At 45.7% G+C, this 15,440-nt stretch overlaps 1 protein-coding gene across 1 annotated transcript in view; it reads right to left on the bottom strand.

The window, feature by feature from the left end:
- pggt1b (protein geranylgeranyltransferase type I, beta subunit) overlaps positions 1–15,440 on the bottom strand; it is a 107,547-nt gene that overhangs the window by 53,371 nt on the left and 38,736 nt on the right. Inside the window, exon 2 of the mRNA XM_085987084.1 lies at positions 7,213–7,331. Within this exon, the coding sequence (XP_085843210.1) occupies positions 7,213–7,331 (119 nt within the window). The remainder of the gene's footprint in view (positions 1–7,212; positions 7,332–15,440) is intronic.

Genomic DNA, 15,440 nt, shown 5'->3' with positions numbered 1-15,440 from the left:
TTACAAGTGTGAATTTTTAAATCTCGTCATTGTAAAAAATACTAGAGATGAGAAAAACACTACAGAATCTGTGTGTGCACGTAAAAAAGAACTAAATCAATCCAAAATAAATAGATTAGGGTAATCAGCACAGGTTAACAAGCATGTCATTTTTCTGCTGGAAAACAAATAAAAACTGAATTTTCTTTCACTCCTTGTCCAATGGGCACAGACTTGAGTGCATCTTGCACACGACTGGTTTAGCCATCCATCGTCAGATCTGGCTAGACTACATCAAGTGCTATTGAGCCTCACTTGCCTCTGACAAAACTGCCCACTACTCCAGGATCATCCTGGAGACCAGAAATAACCTCTGGGTAACAACAGAAGATGCTGGAAATACTCAGCAGGCCAGGCAGCATCCGTGGAGAGAGAAACAGAGTTAACGTTTCAGGTCTGGGACCCTTCATCAGAACTGGAAAAAGCTGGAGATGTAACAGATTAAGCAGGTGCAGAGACGGGGGGGGGGGGCGTTAGGAGGAGAGGAAGAAATATAAAGAACATCCTGTACTTTTGTAAGAGGCAGGAAAGATAAAATGTTGCAAATGGGAATGGCAAAAATCATACTGCATGAAAAATGGGGGCAGGGATAATTATCTGAAATTGTTGAACTCAATGTTGAGTCCGGCAGGCTGTATTCGCTGCTCACAATGCGGTCTCCTCTACATTGGGGAGACCAAACGCAGATTGGGCGACCGCTTTGCGGAACACCTCCGTTCAGTCCGTACAGGTGACCCTGAGCTTCCGGTCGCCTGTCACTTTAATTCACCCCTTCACTCCCACTCTGATCTCTCTGTCTTCGGGCTATTGCATTGTTCCAATGAAGCTCAACGTAAGCTCGAGGAACAGCACCTCATCTTTCGATTGGGCACTTTGCAGCCTGCCGGACTCAACATTGAGTTCAACAATTTCAGATAATTATCCCTGCCCCCATTTTTCATGCAGTATGATTTTTGCCATTCCCATTTGCAACATTTTATCTTTCCTGCCTCTTACAAAAGTACAGAATGTTCTTTCTATTTCTTCCCCCCCTCCTAACCCCGCCCCCGTCTCTGCACCTGCTTAATATCTGTTACATCTCCAGCTTTTTCCAGTTCTGATGAAGGGTCCCAGACCTGAAACGTTAACTCTGTTTCTCTCTCCACGGATGCTGCCTGGCCTGCTGAGTATTTCCAGCATTTTCTGTTGTTATTTCAGATTTCCAGCATCCGCAGTATTTTGCAATTATATTAGTGTTTGGTTCACTACCACCTCTCTTCTAGGAGTGCCTACCTTGAAGAAGTTCTGCTCTTCTCTCCGACGGGAGTTCCGTTTATCTATTCAACCTTGTTCATCTCCATTGCTTTCAGTTTCCCTTCTCGTTTTTGACCAGGTATCTGCCAAGCCACATCTCTTTCCTCAGTAACTGTCTCCGGTTCAGAGTTATTCCACGTGGATTCCAACTAAACTTCCACCCTTCATGTTTCGGATCCACCCAGGATTACAAATATCTCCTCGATATTCATCGTTCTTCGAACTACTGCTCTCGCCGCATCTTGAGATCCACGCTCAACGCCATGCGCCGTCACATGAACAACCTCGACCTCTCTCTTCAGCAACACCGGCGCACTCTATCTCAAAGCTGTCCGGGTCCACAGTTCCATTTCATCCTTCGACTCATCCGACGCTTCAACAAAAAACTTTTTTTCTTCCTTTCTGATGTCAAGGATCGCAAGCTTCGTCAACTCTTGGACACCAACGCCCCCCCAGAACCTTCTTCCCCGTTACTTTCCTCCGATCCGATCCCTTCTTCCAGTCTCACCCCCTGCCGTGTTTTCACTATCCCCTCTGACCTTCCCCTCGCTGACCCCAAACGTTCAGTCCTCAACAAAGGCCTGAGCTTCATCCCCTTACACCCCCACCTGAATGAATTTCGAGCTCGGTACGATGCTGAGCTCTTCTTCCGTCGCCTTCGTCTCCGTGCCCACTTCTCTGGCCAGGAGTCTTCCCCCTGCACGGCTGATCCTTTCTCCCGCTTTCTAAATTCTCGTTCTACTTGGACCCCTCCCTCTGGCCTTCTACCCTCTCTAGATCTTTTCATTGCTAACTGCCGACGTGACATTGGCCGTCTCCATTTCTCTGCTCCCCTCACTCACTCCAACCTAACTCCCTCTGAACTTGCAGCACTCCATTCTCTCTGATCCAACCCTAACATTATCATTAAACCTGCTGATAAGGATGGTGCTGTTGTTGTTTGGCTAACCGACCTCTACCGTGCAGAAGCTGAACACCAACTCTCCAACACCTCCTCCTACCTCTGCCTGGACCATGACCCCACTAGCAAACATCAAGCCATTGTTTCCAAGTGTGTCACTGACCTCATCTCCTCTGGAGATCTTCCCTCCATGGCCGCCAACCTCATAGTCCCTCAACCCTGCACAGCTCGCTTCTACCTCCTTCCCAAGATCCACAAACAGGACTGCCCTGGTAGACCCATCGTTTCAGCCTGTTCTTGCCCCACGGAACTTATCTCTTCCTATCTCGACTATTTTTTCTCCCCTTGTCCAGTCTCTTCCCACCTACATTCGCGACTCTTCCGACGCCCTCCGTCACTTTAACAGTTTCCAGTTTCCTGGCCCCAACCATCTCCTTTTCACCATGGACGTCCAATCCCTCTACACCTCCATCCCCCACCAGGACGGCCTTCAGGCGCTCCGTTTCTTCCTTGAACAGAGGCCCAGCCAGTCCCCATCCACCACCACCCTCCTCCGCCTGGCTGAACTTGTTCTCACATTGAACAACTTCTCCTTTGACTCCACTCACTTCCTCCAAATTAAAGGTGTTGCTATGGGAACCCGCATGGGCCCTAGCTATGCCTGCCTGTTCATGGGACATGTGGAACATTCTTTGTTCCAGTCCTACTCAGGTCCCCTCCCTCACCTCTTTTTCCGGTACATCGATGACTGTATTGGTGCCGTTTCCTGCTCTCGCCCTGAACTGGATAAGTTCATTCACTTTACTTCCACTTTCCACCCTGCCCTCACCTTCACATGGTCCATCTCTGACTCTTCCCTTCCCTTCCTTGACTTCTCCGTCTCCATTTCTGGCGATCAGCTTTCAACAAACATCCACTACAAGCCCACCGACTCCCACAGCTACCTGGACTACACTTCCTCCCACCCCGCTTCCTGTAAGGACTCTATTCCATTCTCCCAGTTTCTCCATCTCCGCCGCGTCTGTTCTGACGATGCCACCTTCCATACTAGTGCTTCTGACATGTCTTCCTTTTTCCTCAACCAAGGATTCCCCTCTACCGTGGTTGACACGGCCCTTGACCGTGTCAGTTCTATTTCCCGACTTCTGCTCTCACCCCTGCCCCTCCCTCCCAGAACCACGATAGGGTTCCCCTTGTCCTCACCTTTCACCCCACCAGCCTCCACATTCAACGGATCATCCTCCGCCATTTCCGCTACCTCCAACGTGATCCCACCACCAAACACATCTTCCCCTCACCTCCCCTTTCAGCATTCCGAAGGGACTGCTCCCTCCGCGACACCCTGGTCTACTCCTCAATCACCCCCAACAGCCCTTCTCCGTCACCTGGCACCTTCCCGTGCAAGCGCAGGAAATGCAACACATGCCCTTTTACCTCCTCCCTTCCCACTGTCCAGGGCCCCAAACACCCCTTCCAGGTGAAACGGCGATTTACTTGTACTTCTTGCAATTTAATATACTGTATTCGCTGCTCACGATGCGGTCTCCTCTACATTGGGGAGACCAAATGCAGATTGGGCGACCGCTTTGCGGAACACCTCCGTTCAGTCCGTACGGGTGACCCTGAGCTTCCGGTCGCCTGTCACTTTAATTCACCGCTTCACTCCCACTCTGATCTCTCTGTCCTCGGCCTATTACATTGTTCCAATGAAGCTCAACGTAAGCTCGAGGAACAGCACCTCATCTTTCGATTGGGCACTCTGCAGTCTGCCGGACTCAACATTGAGTTCAACAATTTCAGATAGTTATCCCGGCCCCCATTTTTCATGCAGTATGATTTTTGCCATTCCCATTTGCAACATTTTATCTTTCCTGCCTCTTACAAAAGTACAGGATGTTCTTTCTATTTCTTCCTCCCCTCCTAACCCCCCCCCTGTCTCTGCACCTGCTTAATATCTGTTACATCTCCAGCTTTTTCCAGTTCTGATGAAGGGTCCCAGACCTGAAACGTTAACTCTGTTTCTCTCTCCACGGATGCTGCCTGGCCTGCTGAGTATTTCCAGCATTTTCTGTTGTTATTTCAGATTTCCAGCATCCGCAGTATTTTGCAATTATAACCTCTGGGTACATCCACTACCAACCATTTCTTTAAATCCCTTCACCTCCACTCTCACTTACAACAAATCACAGAATCATAGAAATTTACGGCACAGAAGGAGGCCGTTCGGCCCATCGTGTCTGTGCCGGTCAAAAAAAGAGCTATCCAGCCTAATCCCACTTTCCAGTTCTTGGTCTGTAGCCTTGCAGGTTAAACCCCCTCAAGTGCATATCCAAGTACTTTTTAAATGTGATGAGCGTTTCTGCCTCTACCACCCTTTCAGGCAGTGAGTTCTAGACCCCACCATCACCCTCTGGGTGAAAAACTTTTCAACTCCCCTCTAATCCTTCCACCAATTAATTGCCCCCTGGTTATTGACCTCTCTGCTAAGGGAAATAGGTGCTTCCTATCCACTCTATCTAGGCTCCTCATAATTTTATACACCTCAATTAAGAATCCTCTGTTCCAAAGAAAACAACCCCAGCCTATCCAATCTTTCCTCAGACCTAAAATTCTCCAGCCCTGGCAACATCCTCGTAAATCTCCTCTGTACCCTCTCTAGTGCAATGACATCTTACCTGTAATGTGGTGACCAGAACTGTACGCAGTACTCCAGCTGTGGCCTAACTAGTGTTTTATACAGTTCTAGCATAACCTCTTTCCTTTATTAGCCGAGGCATAGAATATAAGAGCAAAATATCCCATATGACATCTTAACCACCTTATCTACCTGCCCTGCTACCTTCAGGGATCTGTGGAAATGCACTCCAAGGTCCCTTTATTCCTCTGCAATTCTCAGTATCCTACCATTTATTGTGTATTCCCTTGCCTTGTTAGCCCTCCCCAAATGCCTTACCTCACACTTCTCTGGATTGAATACCATTTGCCACTTTTCTGCCCACCTGACCAGTCCATTGTTACCTTCCTGCAGTCTACAGCTTTCTTCCTCACTATCAACCACATGGCCAATTTTTGTTTCAGCTGCAAACTTCTTACATTGTTACACCAAGTTTTGTCTCCTTTTCTTTCAAAACTGCTATCCCCACCCCTTCTCAAAAGTCTCACCCTCAAACCCTCTGTCCTTGCAGACTACCGCCCATTTCTATCTTCCCATTCCTCTCAAGTCCTTGTCCATGCCTATCTCTCCCAAATCTCCGTATGCATTGCTGCAATCAGGTTTCCACTCCACTACAGCACCAAAACAGCACAACCAAAGTCAAAGTCACAAACAACATTCTCCATAACTGTGATGCATTATTTCTCCTCTCTGCATCCTTTAACATGGTCGACCACACAATTCTCCTTCAAGGGTCTATCCTTGACCCCTCCTCTTCCTAATCTGCATGGGGAATGTTTGCATTCAGAGGAACCTGGGTGTGCTTATACATGAATCACAAAGTTAACATGCAAGTACAGCAAGCAATTAGGAAAGGAAATGGTCTGTTAGCTTTTGTTACAAAGGGATTAGAGTATAAGAGTAAAGAAGTCTTACTACAATTATACAGGGCATTGACAAGGCTACACCTCGAGTAGTGTGTGCAGTTCTGGTCTCCTTACCAAAGGAAAGACCTAGATGCCTTAGGAGGGAGTGCAACAAAGGTTCACTAGACTGGTTCCTGGGATGAGGGGAATGCCCTGAGGAGAGATTGAGTAGACTAGGCCTATATTCCCTAGACTTTAGAAGAATGAGAGGTGATCTAATTGAAACATATAAATTTCTTAAGGAGCTTGACGAGATTAATGCTGAGAAAATGTTTCCCCTGGCTGGTGAATCTAGAACACGGGTTCAGAGTTTCAGAATAAGGGGATGGCCATTTAGGACTGAGAGGAGGAGAAATTTCTTCACTCAGAGTTGTGAATCTTTGGAATTCTGTACCCCAGAAAGCTGTGGATGCTCAGTCGTTGAGTATATTCAAGACAGAGGTCGATAAATTTTTGGGAATTAAGGGATATGGGGATAGTGTGGGAGTTGAGGTAGATCAGCCATGATCTTGTTGAATGGCAGAGCAGACGTGAAAAGCCAAATGGCCTACTCCAGCTCCTATTTCTTATGTTCCCCTTGGTGACCTCATCCGCAGACCGCCTGTGTGTTTTCAGACTGCTTGACCGACATCTAGTCTTGGATGAGCTGAGCAGCAATTTCCTCTAGTTAAACAGTGGGAAGACCAAAGCCATCATCTTCATCCCCTGCCACAAACTCTGTACCTTGCTACCAATTCCATCCCTCTCCCTGGCCAATGTCTCAGGCTGAACCAGATTATTTTCAACCTCCAAATCCTATTCAAACCTTAGCTGACCTAACAAATCCCGTATACTCTCCATCACAAAGACCACCTATTTTCACCTCCATAACATCACCCGCCTGAGTTATGGTCTTTTATATGGTAGCAGCAGGCGTCAATGCAGATGGTGATCATCAGTGCACTCCAATACTCGAGTGTGACGACACTAACAATTGTAATATTATTGAAGGCTTTATCTAGAAACAGTTTACAGTTGAATGTTGGGAGATTCTGCATCCTGGATAAATTCTGCATCCCGGATAAATGAATTGCAGATTAATAAGCATGGTACTTGATAAAATAATTAGGCCTGCATTTGTAAAACAACTGTATAATCCACTCCACTATGCACTTAAGATAATAGTCTTCTTTCTCACTGCCAGTAACAAAGAATTAACTGCATCCTGTATTAGAACACTTCTAATATGAACCGAATTCTATCTATTTATTGGACAAAGTTGATATGATTTTTATTCCATTCACAAGGTATAAGTTACACAATTGAAGTTGACAAGAAGCTTGAACAAATATAGAGTGAAAACAGATACAATGCTTTGATATTTTTAATAACTCCAAGATCAAAAACAAAAACTCACTCACTGTCTTCAGTGGGAAGAACCTGCAGGGAATAAATCCATTCAATGATGCTAGCTTTATCCACCAGATGTAAGGCACTCAGCATGTCCAGGCCAGACAGTGCAAAGAAAGCAATGGTCAATCTGTGAATATCACAAAACAAAAAAATACAAAAAACTTGTAAACACTCCATATTATATAACGTACACACAGTAAACTATCATACACTATTTGAGAACAAGGGAAATGCTCGTCATTGTAAAGTGCACAGCAAGAGTCACATTCACGAAGATGATGGGGCAGAATTTGCGGTTGGTATAATGGCGTACTTGAGTACACCGCCATACCACCGTTGAAATTGATTGGAAGTTTGGGATTTCCGCATGTGCTCAATCCCGAACTTGTGATCTGACAGATCATCCGCTGCGCCTGTGAAATCCTCCTTGCTGGCGCAGAGTTGGGATAATTGCCCACCAACTGGCCAGCAATTACGCATGAAAATTTTACGGCTGGTGCAAACAGGCGCAGGAACATGTTTGCACAGCGTAAGGGGAAAGGGGGGGGGTGGAGGTAGTTGTCCATACTGTTTTAATATTCAACATAGCTTTGTATTACCATACAAACACCGCCATTACTTTGCATTGTTCTCACTCTGCTGCCCATCACTCTGATTACAAATTATTTCTAGCCACCAGACCTTTTGCATAATAAAGTAATTGGATATTGTTGAAACAAGATTTGCTGCCTGATATTTCTTTGCCGTAGCTTGTTTTGAATAATTGTTGCCTTTATTCATGTCACTCTAAAACTGGACAGATCCTCGAAAAGGGATCGGTGTTTACTTTACAAAAATATTCCTTGCAGTTTAGCTTGAGTGTTATAATGATCATATTGGGATCATATTGGTCATCAATTCAGATCAATATTCACACTGTTTCATTTAAAATTTGATTTGACGTCTGGCATTGGAACTTTGTTTCCTGATTGGTGCACCGCCTCACGTGATCCCAGGTGCGCTTACGCACACGGTGCGCCCCGGTGATCCGTGGGCCACTACGCTCTGCTCAACTCTGCAGTGAAACAATGCAAGTTTCCAAAGGGGGCTCCGCACCAGGCAAGTGTGGATTTCTTTCGGAGGTGTACTCCTTAGTTACGCTGCCAACCGCAATGGCTGATGTCTTGCAGTATGCTACGTGCAATGCACTGAAATCCTCATGATGATTTTTAAAAATCTGCACATCAGCTGAATAATTTCCAACTGATTCACTGACATTGGTAGATAATTCATAAAGTCTCTTCTCTATACAATGCAGCACTAATTACCATGACATATGCAATTAATGTAAACAGATCTAAATTATTGAAAAAATTTGATTTTGCCAGTGAGTTGAACTAAAGATTAAAGCTAAAGTTTGTAGAATGGATTTCTTCTGTAAAACATTTTTTTAATAAAAAGGTGAATTTCTCCCAAGGGAATTCAGGGTGCTCAGTGTTTCAAAATTTCACAGTCTATATTAACTAAGAAGTCTTACAATGCATCGTCTGTTTTATTCTACCAGAACATAAGGCTTAAGATCTCAACAGACTTCTCTATCAGACATATTCTACATGGAGATAGTATACTTTATTCACAGCTTTCACAATTGTGATTAGACCCACATGAAACCACTCTTGCCTGGCAGATGATTTATTCAATGGCCATTCCTGGATTAGTATCCTAGAAGATACCGTAGCTATCCTCAGCTGGGAATTGTGTGCAAGATAAGGATGCCTAAAAGCATGGAATGGATGAAAATGTAAAAATATAGAAAAAAGGTACTGGGGTACTAACTGGAATTCAGTGCTAATTATTGAGTCAAAAGCTCTTGAATGTATGATTATGCTGTTCTTCAATTCAGATTTCACTGTAATGCATTGTAGCTTTTTTTAAGCACTACAAACTGACAGATGAAAACAAACCAAAAAAATGGTAAATGATAAGCTCTTCATTCTGTTCTCTACTTAAGCCTCTTGTGCCGATGCTATACAGCAGGTTCCAGCCTTAAAATATGCAAGTCATCAGCATTTAATGATACTGCTGGCTCTACATGATTCTTGAATTAGCAGAGCAATGTGTACCTGTACTTTAGTGCATGTATGGTATTCTAACAGATGTCCAAATGCAGATGAATTTTTTAATATTAAAGAAAAAACTTGCATTTATATAGCGCCTTTCATGACCTTAGGACATCCCAAAGCGCTTTACAGCCAATGAAGTACAGGTACTTTTGAAGTGTAGTTACGATTGTAATGCAGGAAACGCAGCAGCCAATTTGCAGACAGCAAGGTTCTACAAACAGCAATGAAATAAATGACCAGATCATCTGTTTTTAAGGTGCTGGTTGAGGACACCAGGAGAACGCCCCTGCTCCTCTTCCAACAGTGCTGTGGGTTCTTTTATATCCACCTTAACGTCTCATCTTCGACAGTGCAGTATTACCTCAGTATTGCACTGAAGTGCCAGCTGAGATTATGCGCTCCAGTCTCTGAAGTAGGGCTTGAATCCACAACCTTCTGACTCAGAAGTTAAAGTGCTACCACTGAGCCAAGGCTGACACAAATACTAGTGAAGAATAGACTGTCCCGCCTAGCCTATGTGACTCCAGTCCCCCAGCAATGTGGTTGACAAGCCACTCAGTTGTATCAAACTACTGCCAGTGGTTGAAAGCGGCAGCTCACCATCAGCTGCTTGGGTCAACTCAGGATGGACAATAAATGCTAGCTTTGCCAGCGGTCACATCCCTAGAATTTATTTAAAAATCAGTTGCGCATAGCGAAATCACACACATTCTTTATAATTCTTTACAATTTCACTACTCAATCGGGCAGAGAAAATATCTTATCCCTAGATAATGCCTCCAACTACAGAAAGGAGCAAGCCTAATTTTCTTCTCCCTTCCCCATATGGTAACTTCTCCAATAACTCAGCCAAGATTAAAAACTTGCCATCCTGGAAATGAGAGGCACATCACATTCCCCACTATTTCTGTAATGTGAATGCACTATGTCAGGTTAATTCAGTAAACGGCCCAACAGCGGCTATGGTATCTATACCTTTGCTGGCGATGCCAAATCATTTTAATACAGACTGCATAAATTCTCAATTTATATTGGCTGCAATTCAAAGTCTTTGCAATCTACATTGCTATTCTTAAAATGGAAATTAAAATACAATCATACACTCTACAAATTACTGCTGACATAAGGAAACAAAGTTATAGTGTTAATATGCACATTAAAATGTAACATTCAGAAAGTTAAATGGGACACAGTAGAATCTTTACCCCACACAATGGATCAGCAGATAAACAGAATGTGCAGCGTTGCATCGAGACACACAGTGCATAAAACTGTCAGTTGTATCCTAATCAATGCTAAGGCAGATGATCTCAGCCGAGGTGCACAGGGTATGTGTAGAACTGGCCTTAATGCCCAACATCACTAAAATAGGACAGAGGTAAAAATATTCAGGGCTGCCACTTCTGATCACTATCCAGTGCTCCTGCTGGGAGTATACATGTAGATATCAGGCCATGACAGAATCTGCTTTGATGGCCCAGGATTAAATAACCCAATTCCATTTACTGTCCAACAAAATAGTAAACATACTCACACTCGGGCAATATAACAGAAGGCCATTGCCACCAGTGGAAATATATCCCAGGGTAATCACCTTTCCGATAAACGAGGCAAGGAGAGAAAGAGGGCTTGATACAGAATCAATATACTGCAATCATTTTTGGGAAGTTTTTTTTTAAAAAGGACATTTGATTAAAAATGGCTGAATTGCCAGACTGTAATGTTTAAAAAAATTCAAATTATCCAGTAATTCAAAATAAGCAACATAAACAGCCAAGTGGGAATATAGTGCTCAAAAAAACTTCAACTATCAGATAATTTGAATTAAACAACTTTGAATTAGTAGAATGCACACAATCATAAGCAAACTTATTTACCCATCATTTTTACCATCTAAAATAGATGAAATATTAAGATCTTGTAGACCAGAGGAACCAGGTTCCTGCCCAAGTCTTTGCCGGGTTCGCTAAACATTAACAGAAGACGGTTTTCATTTTGGCTGCAACACGCTTTGGAGTCATGCAGCCTGCCAACATTCACTGTCTAAGCTGACACATAACGTGTGACTACTTGGACAACGTGCCCCAGGACTGTCGTCGTTCATGGAACCATAATTCAAAAAGAATCAACAATTCAGGAGACGGGAGAAAAGTAGCATTTTAAAACAAAAACTGCTTCACTGCTTCTAAAAGTATGCTTTTTCATGTCAGTATAAATCACTGAAAGAGTATTTGAACTTAAAAATACATGAAGCATTCAAAACAAAAAGTTAATGGCCCGTATTTTCCGATCGCAGGCCTCCCGCGGGCGGAGGGCTGCGATCTGGAAAAATCTGCGCCCTTATCTGAGGGCTCCCGGGACGCGCACAGTTCCGATGCTGGGCCTCACCAAACTCCAGGTGCACATGGCCCACGTATCCCAGGGGCGCATGTAGTTCGCAGCATCCCTGGGATCACGTGGGCCATGGGGAGCCAATCACAGAAGGGAATCTCCCTTCATACATTTGACAGGAAGACCCATCAAATATATGAATGGAGATCAATGAAAAACATAGTAAAACTTCAAATAATTTTTTTTTTTTTAAATCACATTTTTAAAATGACTAGAAATTACAATAAATTAAGTATTTTAAACAAAAATTTAATTTTTTGAAAAAATAATTCAAGTATTTTACGGGGCTAAAAATAAACTTACCTTTTTTTAAAGTATTTTAAAATGATAAATCAGTGAAATTTTTTTTAAAAAAAACAAACTTTTTTCTACTCTTATCCTGGTAAAAGCAGATCTTACGCCTGCTTTTACCAGGCGTAAGAATTGTAAGGGTTTTCTGCAGGCGGAGGGTCTCCAAAAAGCGGAACTATCTGCCCGCAGAGGCCCTTCTCCAGGGGAGCTGGCGGATCTGTCAAGAGGATTCTTGACAGATCGGAAATGCTGGTTTTCAGCGCATGCCTGAAATGGCCATTTCCGATGTCCCTACGGGTGGGTGCACAGCGCGTACCTACCCGTAGGGATCGGAATATCCGGCCCATTATGTTCTGCAGCAAAGGAACACACAGGTTCTGCGGCTGCTTACTTTATGACCACTTTAACTTTATGGGGCCGAGAACATTGAATTAAAAATGACAGCTACTCTTTTATTATGGCCCCGAATTTGCGGTTGGGATGACGGTGAACTGGCAGCGTTTGCCGACATTTCACCTTTGAAACGGACCGCAACTTCGGGATTTGGCACATCCGCAGGCTCATGCAGAAATCTGGAAATTGCGGTCGGTCAATGACCGCTCCAAAACAGGCTATGCTGTGCCCACCACCCCCACCCATAGAACCGGCAATCAGTGAAATCTCGTAAATCATTGAGACGGACGAAAACTTCTGCTCTTCCGCAGTGATTACGCTGTTAAATTCCCCACTAAAAGTTAGACACAAAGGGATTAGGTATAACTGGGGTTTTAACAGCCTATTGACTGCAACACAAAGGTTATGGCTCTGAAAAACTAATTTTAATTTTGTGCAGTGTGAAATTTATCCATTTTAATAAAAATTAAAATTTAAGAAACTTTTCGAAAACATTTTTTTTTTTAAAGTTTGTTCATCTTTATTTGCTCCAATGAGTTGACTTCAGAATTCTCATCTTCACTTTCAGTCCCTTGATGATGTTGCCCCACCCTACCTTAGTAATCTCCCTCTGGCTTTTTTGTTCATGTATACACCTCTTCTCCATTAACATTTGGCTTCTTCCTGTGCCCTGCTCATTCAACAACTGTGCTCCTGCTCTCTGGAACTCCTTACCAGTTACCTCTGCCTTGCCATTGCCCTCCCTGCTTTCAAAAACCTTCTTAAAACACTTTGGCTTAGAAATTCAGTGGCCTGCGCCACCAGTTTGCGCCCAAAGAGGCCACTCAGAGGCTTTAGCGCCACTGGCCACAACCACCGCGATATTTAGCGGGGCGCTAATGGCGGCGTTAGCCTGTAGCGCTGCGCCGCCACCGATGACGTCATCGGTGTGCGCAGCGCCCCGCTACCGCCCCGAACGCCATATTAGGTCGCGCCCGCCTCTTCCGCGCCGGCCGCAAATAGCGACCGGTACACAGGGGCCAACCTGTGGCGGTAGTGGTGCTAGTTAAGGTGGAGGTGCGGCCGGCCGCTTTTTCGGCGGCCGCCTGCCCGCACCTCCGTCCCCGGCCTCCTACACCACCCCCCCGCGGCATTGCCGGCTGTTTCCCGAGAGCCCGGCACTTCTCCTTGGTGCCGGGCTCATTTGCCGGCACTCGCGAGCGGGGATCACGGTGTTGCAGGCACCTCCCCCTTAACAGTGGGAGGAAGGCCTGCAGTACCGCATTTGCGCACCGAAATTCAGTTTCAGCGCCCCAAGCGGGGCGCGGGAAGCCTTGTTTAGTGGCCCGCTTCCATTTGGGGCGCAGAAACTGAATATCCCGATGGCGCAAGTGGCTCCGCGCGCAGCGGTAATTCCGGCGCCCAGGCGAGCTTGGCGCCCCAAACTGAATTTTTAGCCCTTTGCCTTTTATCCGTATCCCTAACTCTCTCCAGTTTCCTCTCTTCACTTCCTGTTTTGCCTTCCTTAATGTAAAGCATTTTGATACATGAGGACTACTACATAAATGCAAGTTGTTTCCTGTGAAGAACTGGCGTTACCAATGAATGAGTTATGACACCAGATAGTTAAACAGATTTCCTCCTTTTTGAAAAGCTAAATTACGCATGTAGAACTTACTGCATCACAGTTGAATTCAAATATAAATATTTCACTATTTAATTGAAGAGTTATTTTTCAGATTCTGCTGAATACATTTTATACTTATTAATCCCAGGAAAATACTTCACGTTTAAAAAAAAACACTCCTGTTTAGGGTTTATATCTATCTATATATATAAAAGAGCTCTTCTGTCTGTCCCGATGTCTGTCTGTCCCGATGTCTGTCTGTCTGTCCGTGTTCTATACGTTTGAAAGTTATAGAGCGTACCGACGCGCGCGTCGCCTCAAAAGAAAGCTTGCGATTCCGGACCGGTGATAGGCGTATTTACGTTTCAGCCGGACAAAAATCGCGCCCGCGGTATCCAAAAAACGTTCAGCGTTCCGCTCATTAGCATCTCATTAGCGACCGTGTGACGTCGAGGTCGACCAATCGTACGGCGGGTTCCTGGCGCGTGCCATCCTACAGTTGAGTGTCGAGTGACCTGACGGTCGACCAATCGGTGCGTGTGTGGGCGGGCCTTATCGTTCTGAACCGAGGTGAGTGGCCGCCATCTTGATTTTTCACGATTTTTTTCCCCACACTTTCAGTGTGTTAGGGAACTAAGGTAAATATTTGAATTATGTGTTAGGTAATTAATTAACAATTTATTTGAGTTTTATATTGTGTTTAGCAACCCCCCCGCTCCTCCTCACCCTCGCGCAGGGGGGACTCGGGGCTGCTCTCCAGGTCCGCTGCAGGCAGGCCTGAAGCTCAAAAAATTTCTCTCTCTCTCTCTCTCTCTTCCCCCTCTCTCTCTCCTTCTCCTCTTCCCTCTCTCTCTTTCTCCTCTTCCCTCTCTCTCCTTCTCCTCTTCCCTCTCTCTCCTTCTCCTCTTCCCCCTCTCAGGTTTGACGGTGTCGGGGCCGGAGCGCGGGATGGCCGCCCGAAGTGATCAGCTCGCTAACGGCCGCCAGCCCGCGGGGTTTCCCTGCCTACTCCCCGCGGGCCGCCTCGCGCCGCTGGCACTGACCGCGCATGCGCCGCCCGCCCACGAGAGCCCGCTCTGGCTTTTTAAAAAAAAAACGGCTGTCCCCGATCTCAATCGGACACGGGAGTCTGCCAACCGGGTCCAAAGGCCCGCCTTGTTCACCAGCAGGTGCTACCGAGGTGAGTCCGGTCGGGCCTGGGGGGGGGGGGGGGGCGGCGGAGGGTGAGGGAGGGGGGGGGAAAGAGTGTGAGGGAGAGGGGGGGAGAGTGTGAGGGGGGGGGAGTGTGAGGGGGGGAGTGTGAGGGGGGGGGGAGTGTGAGGGAGGGGGGGGGAAGAGTGTGGGGGGGGGAGAGTGTGGGGGGGGAGGGTGTGAGGGAGGAGAGTGTGAGGGAGAGGGGGGAAGAGTGTGAGGGAGAGGGGGGGAGAGTGTGAGGGAGAGGGTCTCTCTCTTT

Source organism: Somniosus microcephalus, chromosome 1, assembly GCF_052327205.1.
Source record: "Somniosus microcephalus isolate GS21.2 chromosome 1, FLI_Smic_1.0, whole genome shotgun sequence".
Lineage (NCBI taxonomy): Eukaryota > Metazoa > Chordata > Chondrichthyes > Squaliformes > Somniosidae > Somniosus > Somniosus microcephalus.
This window is presented reverse-complemented; position numbering and strand designations above follow the sequence as displayed.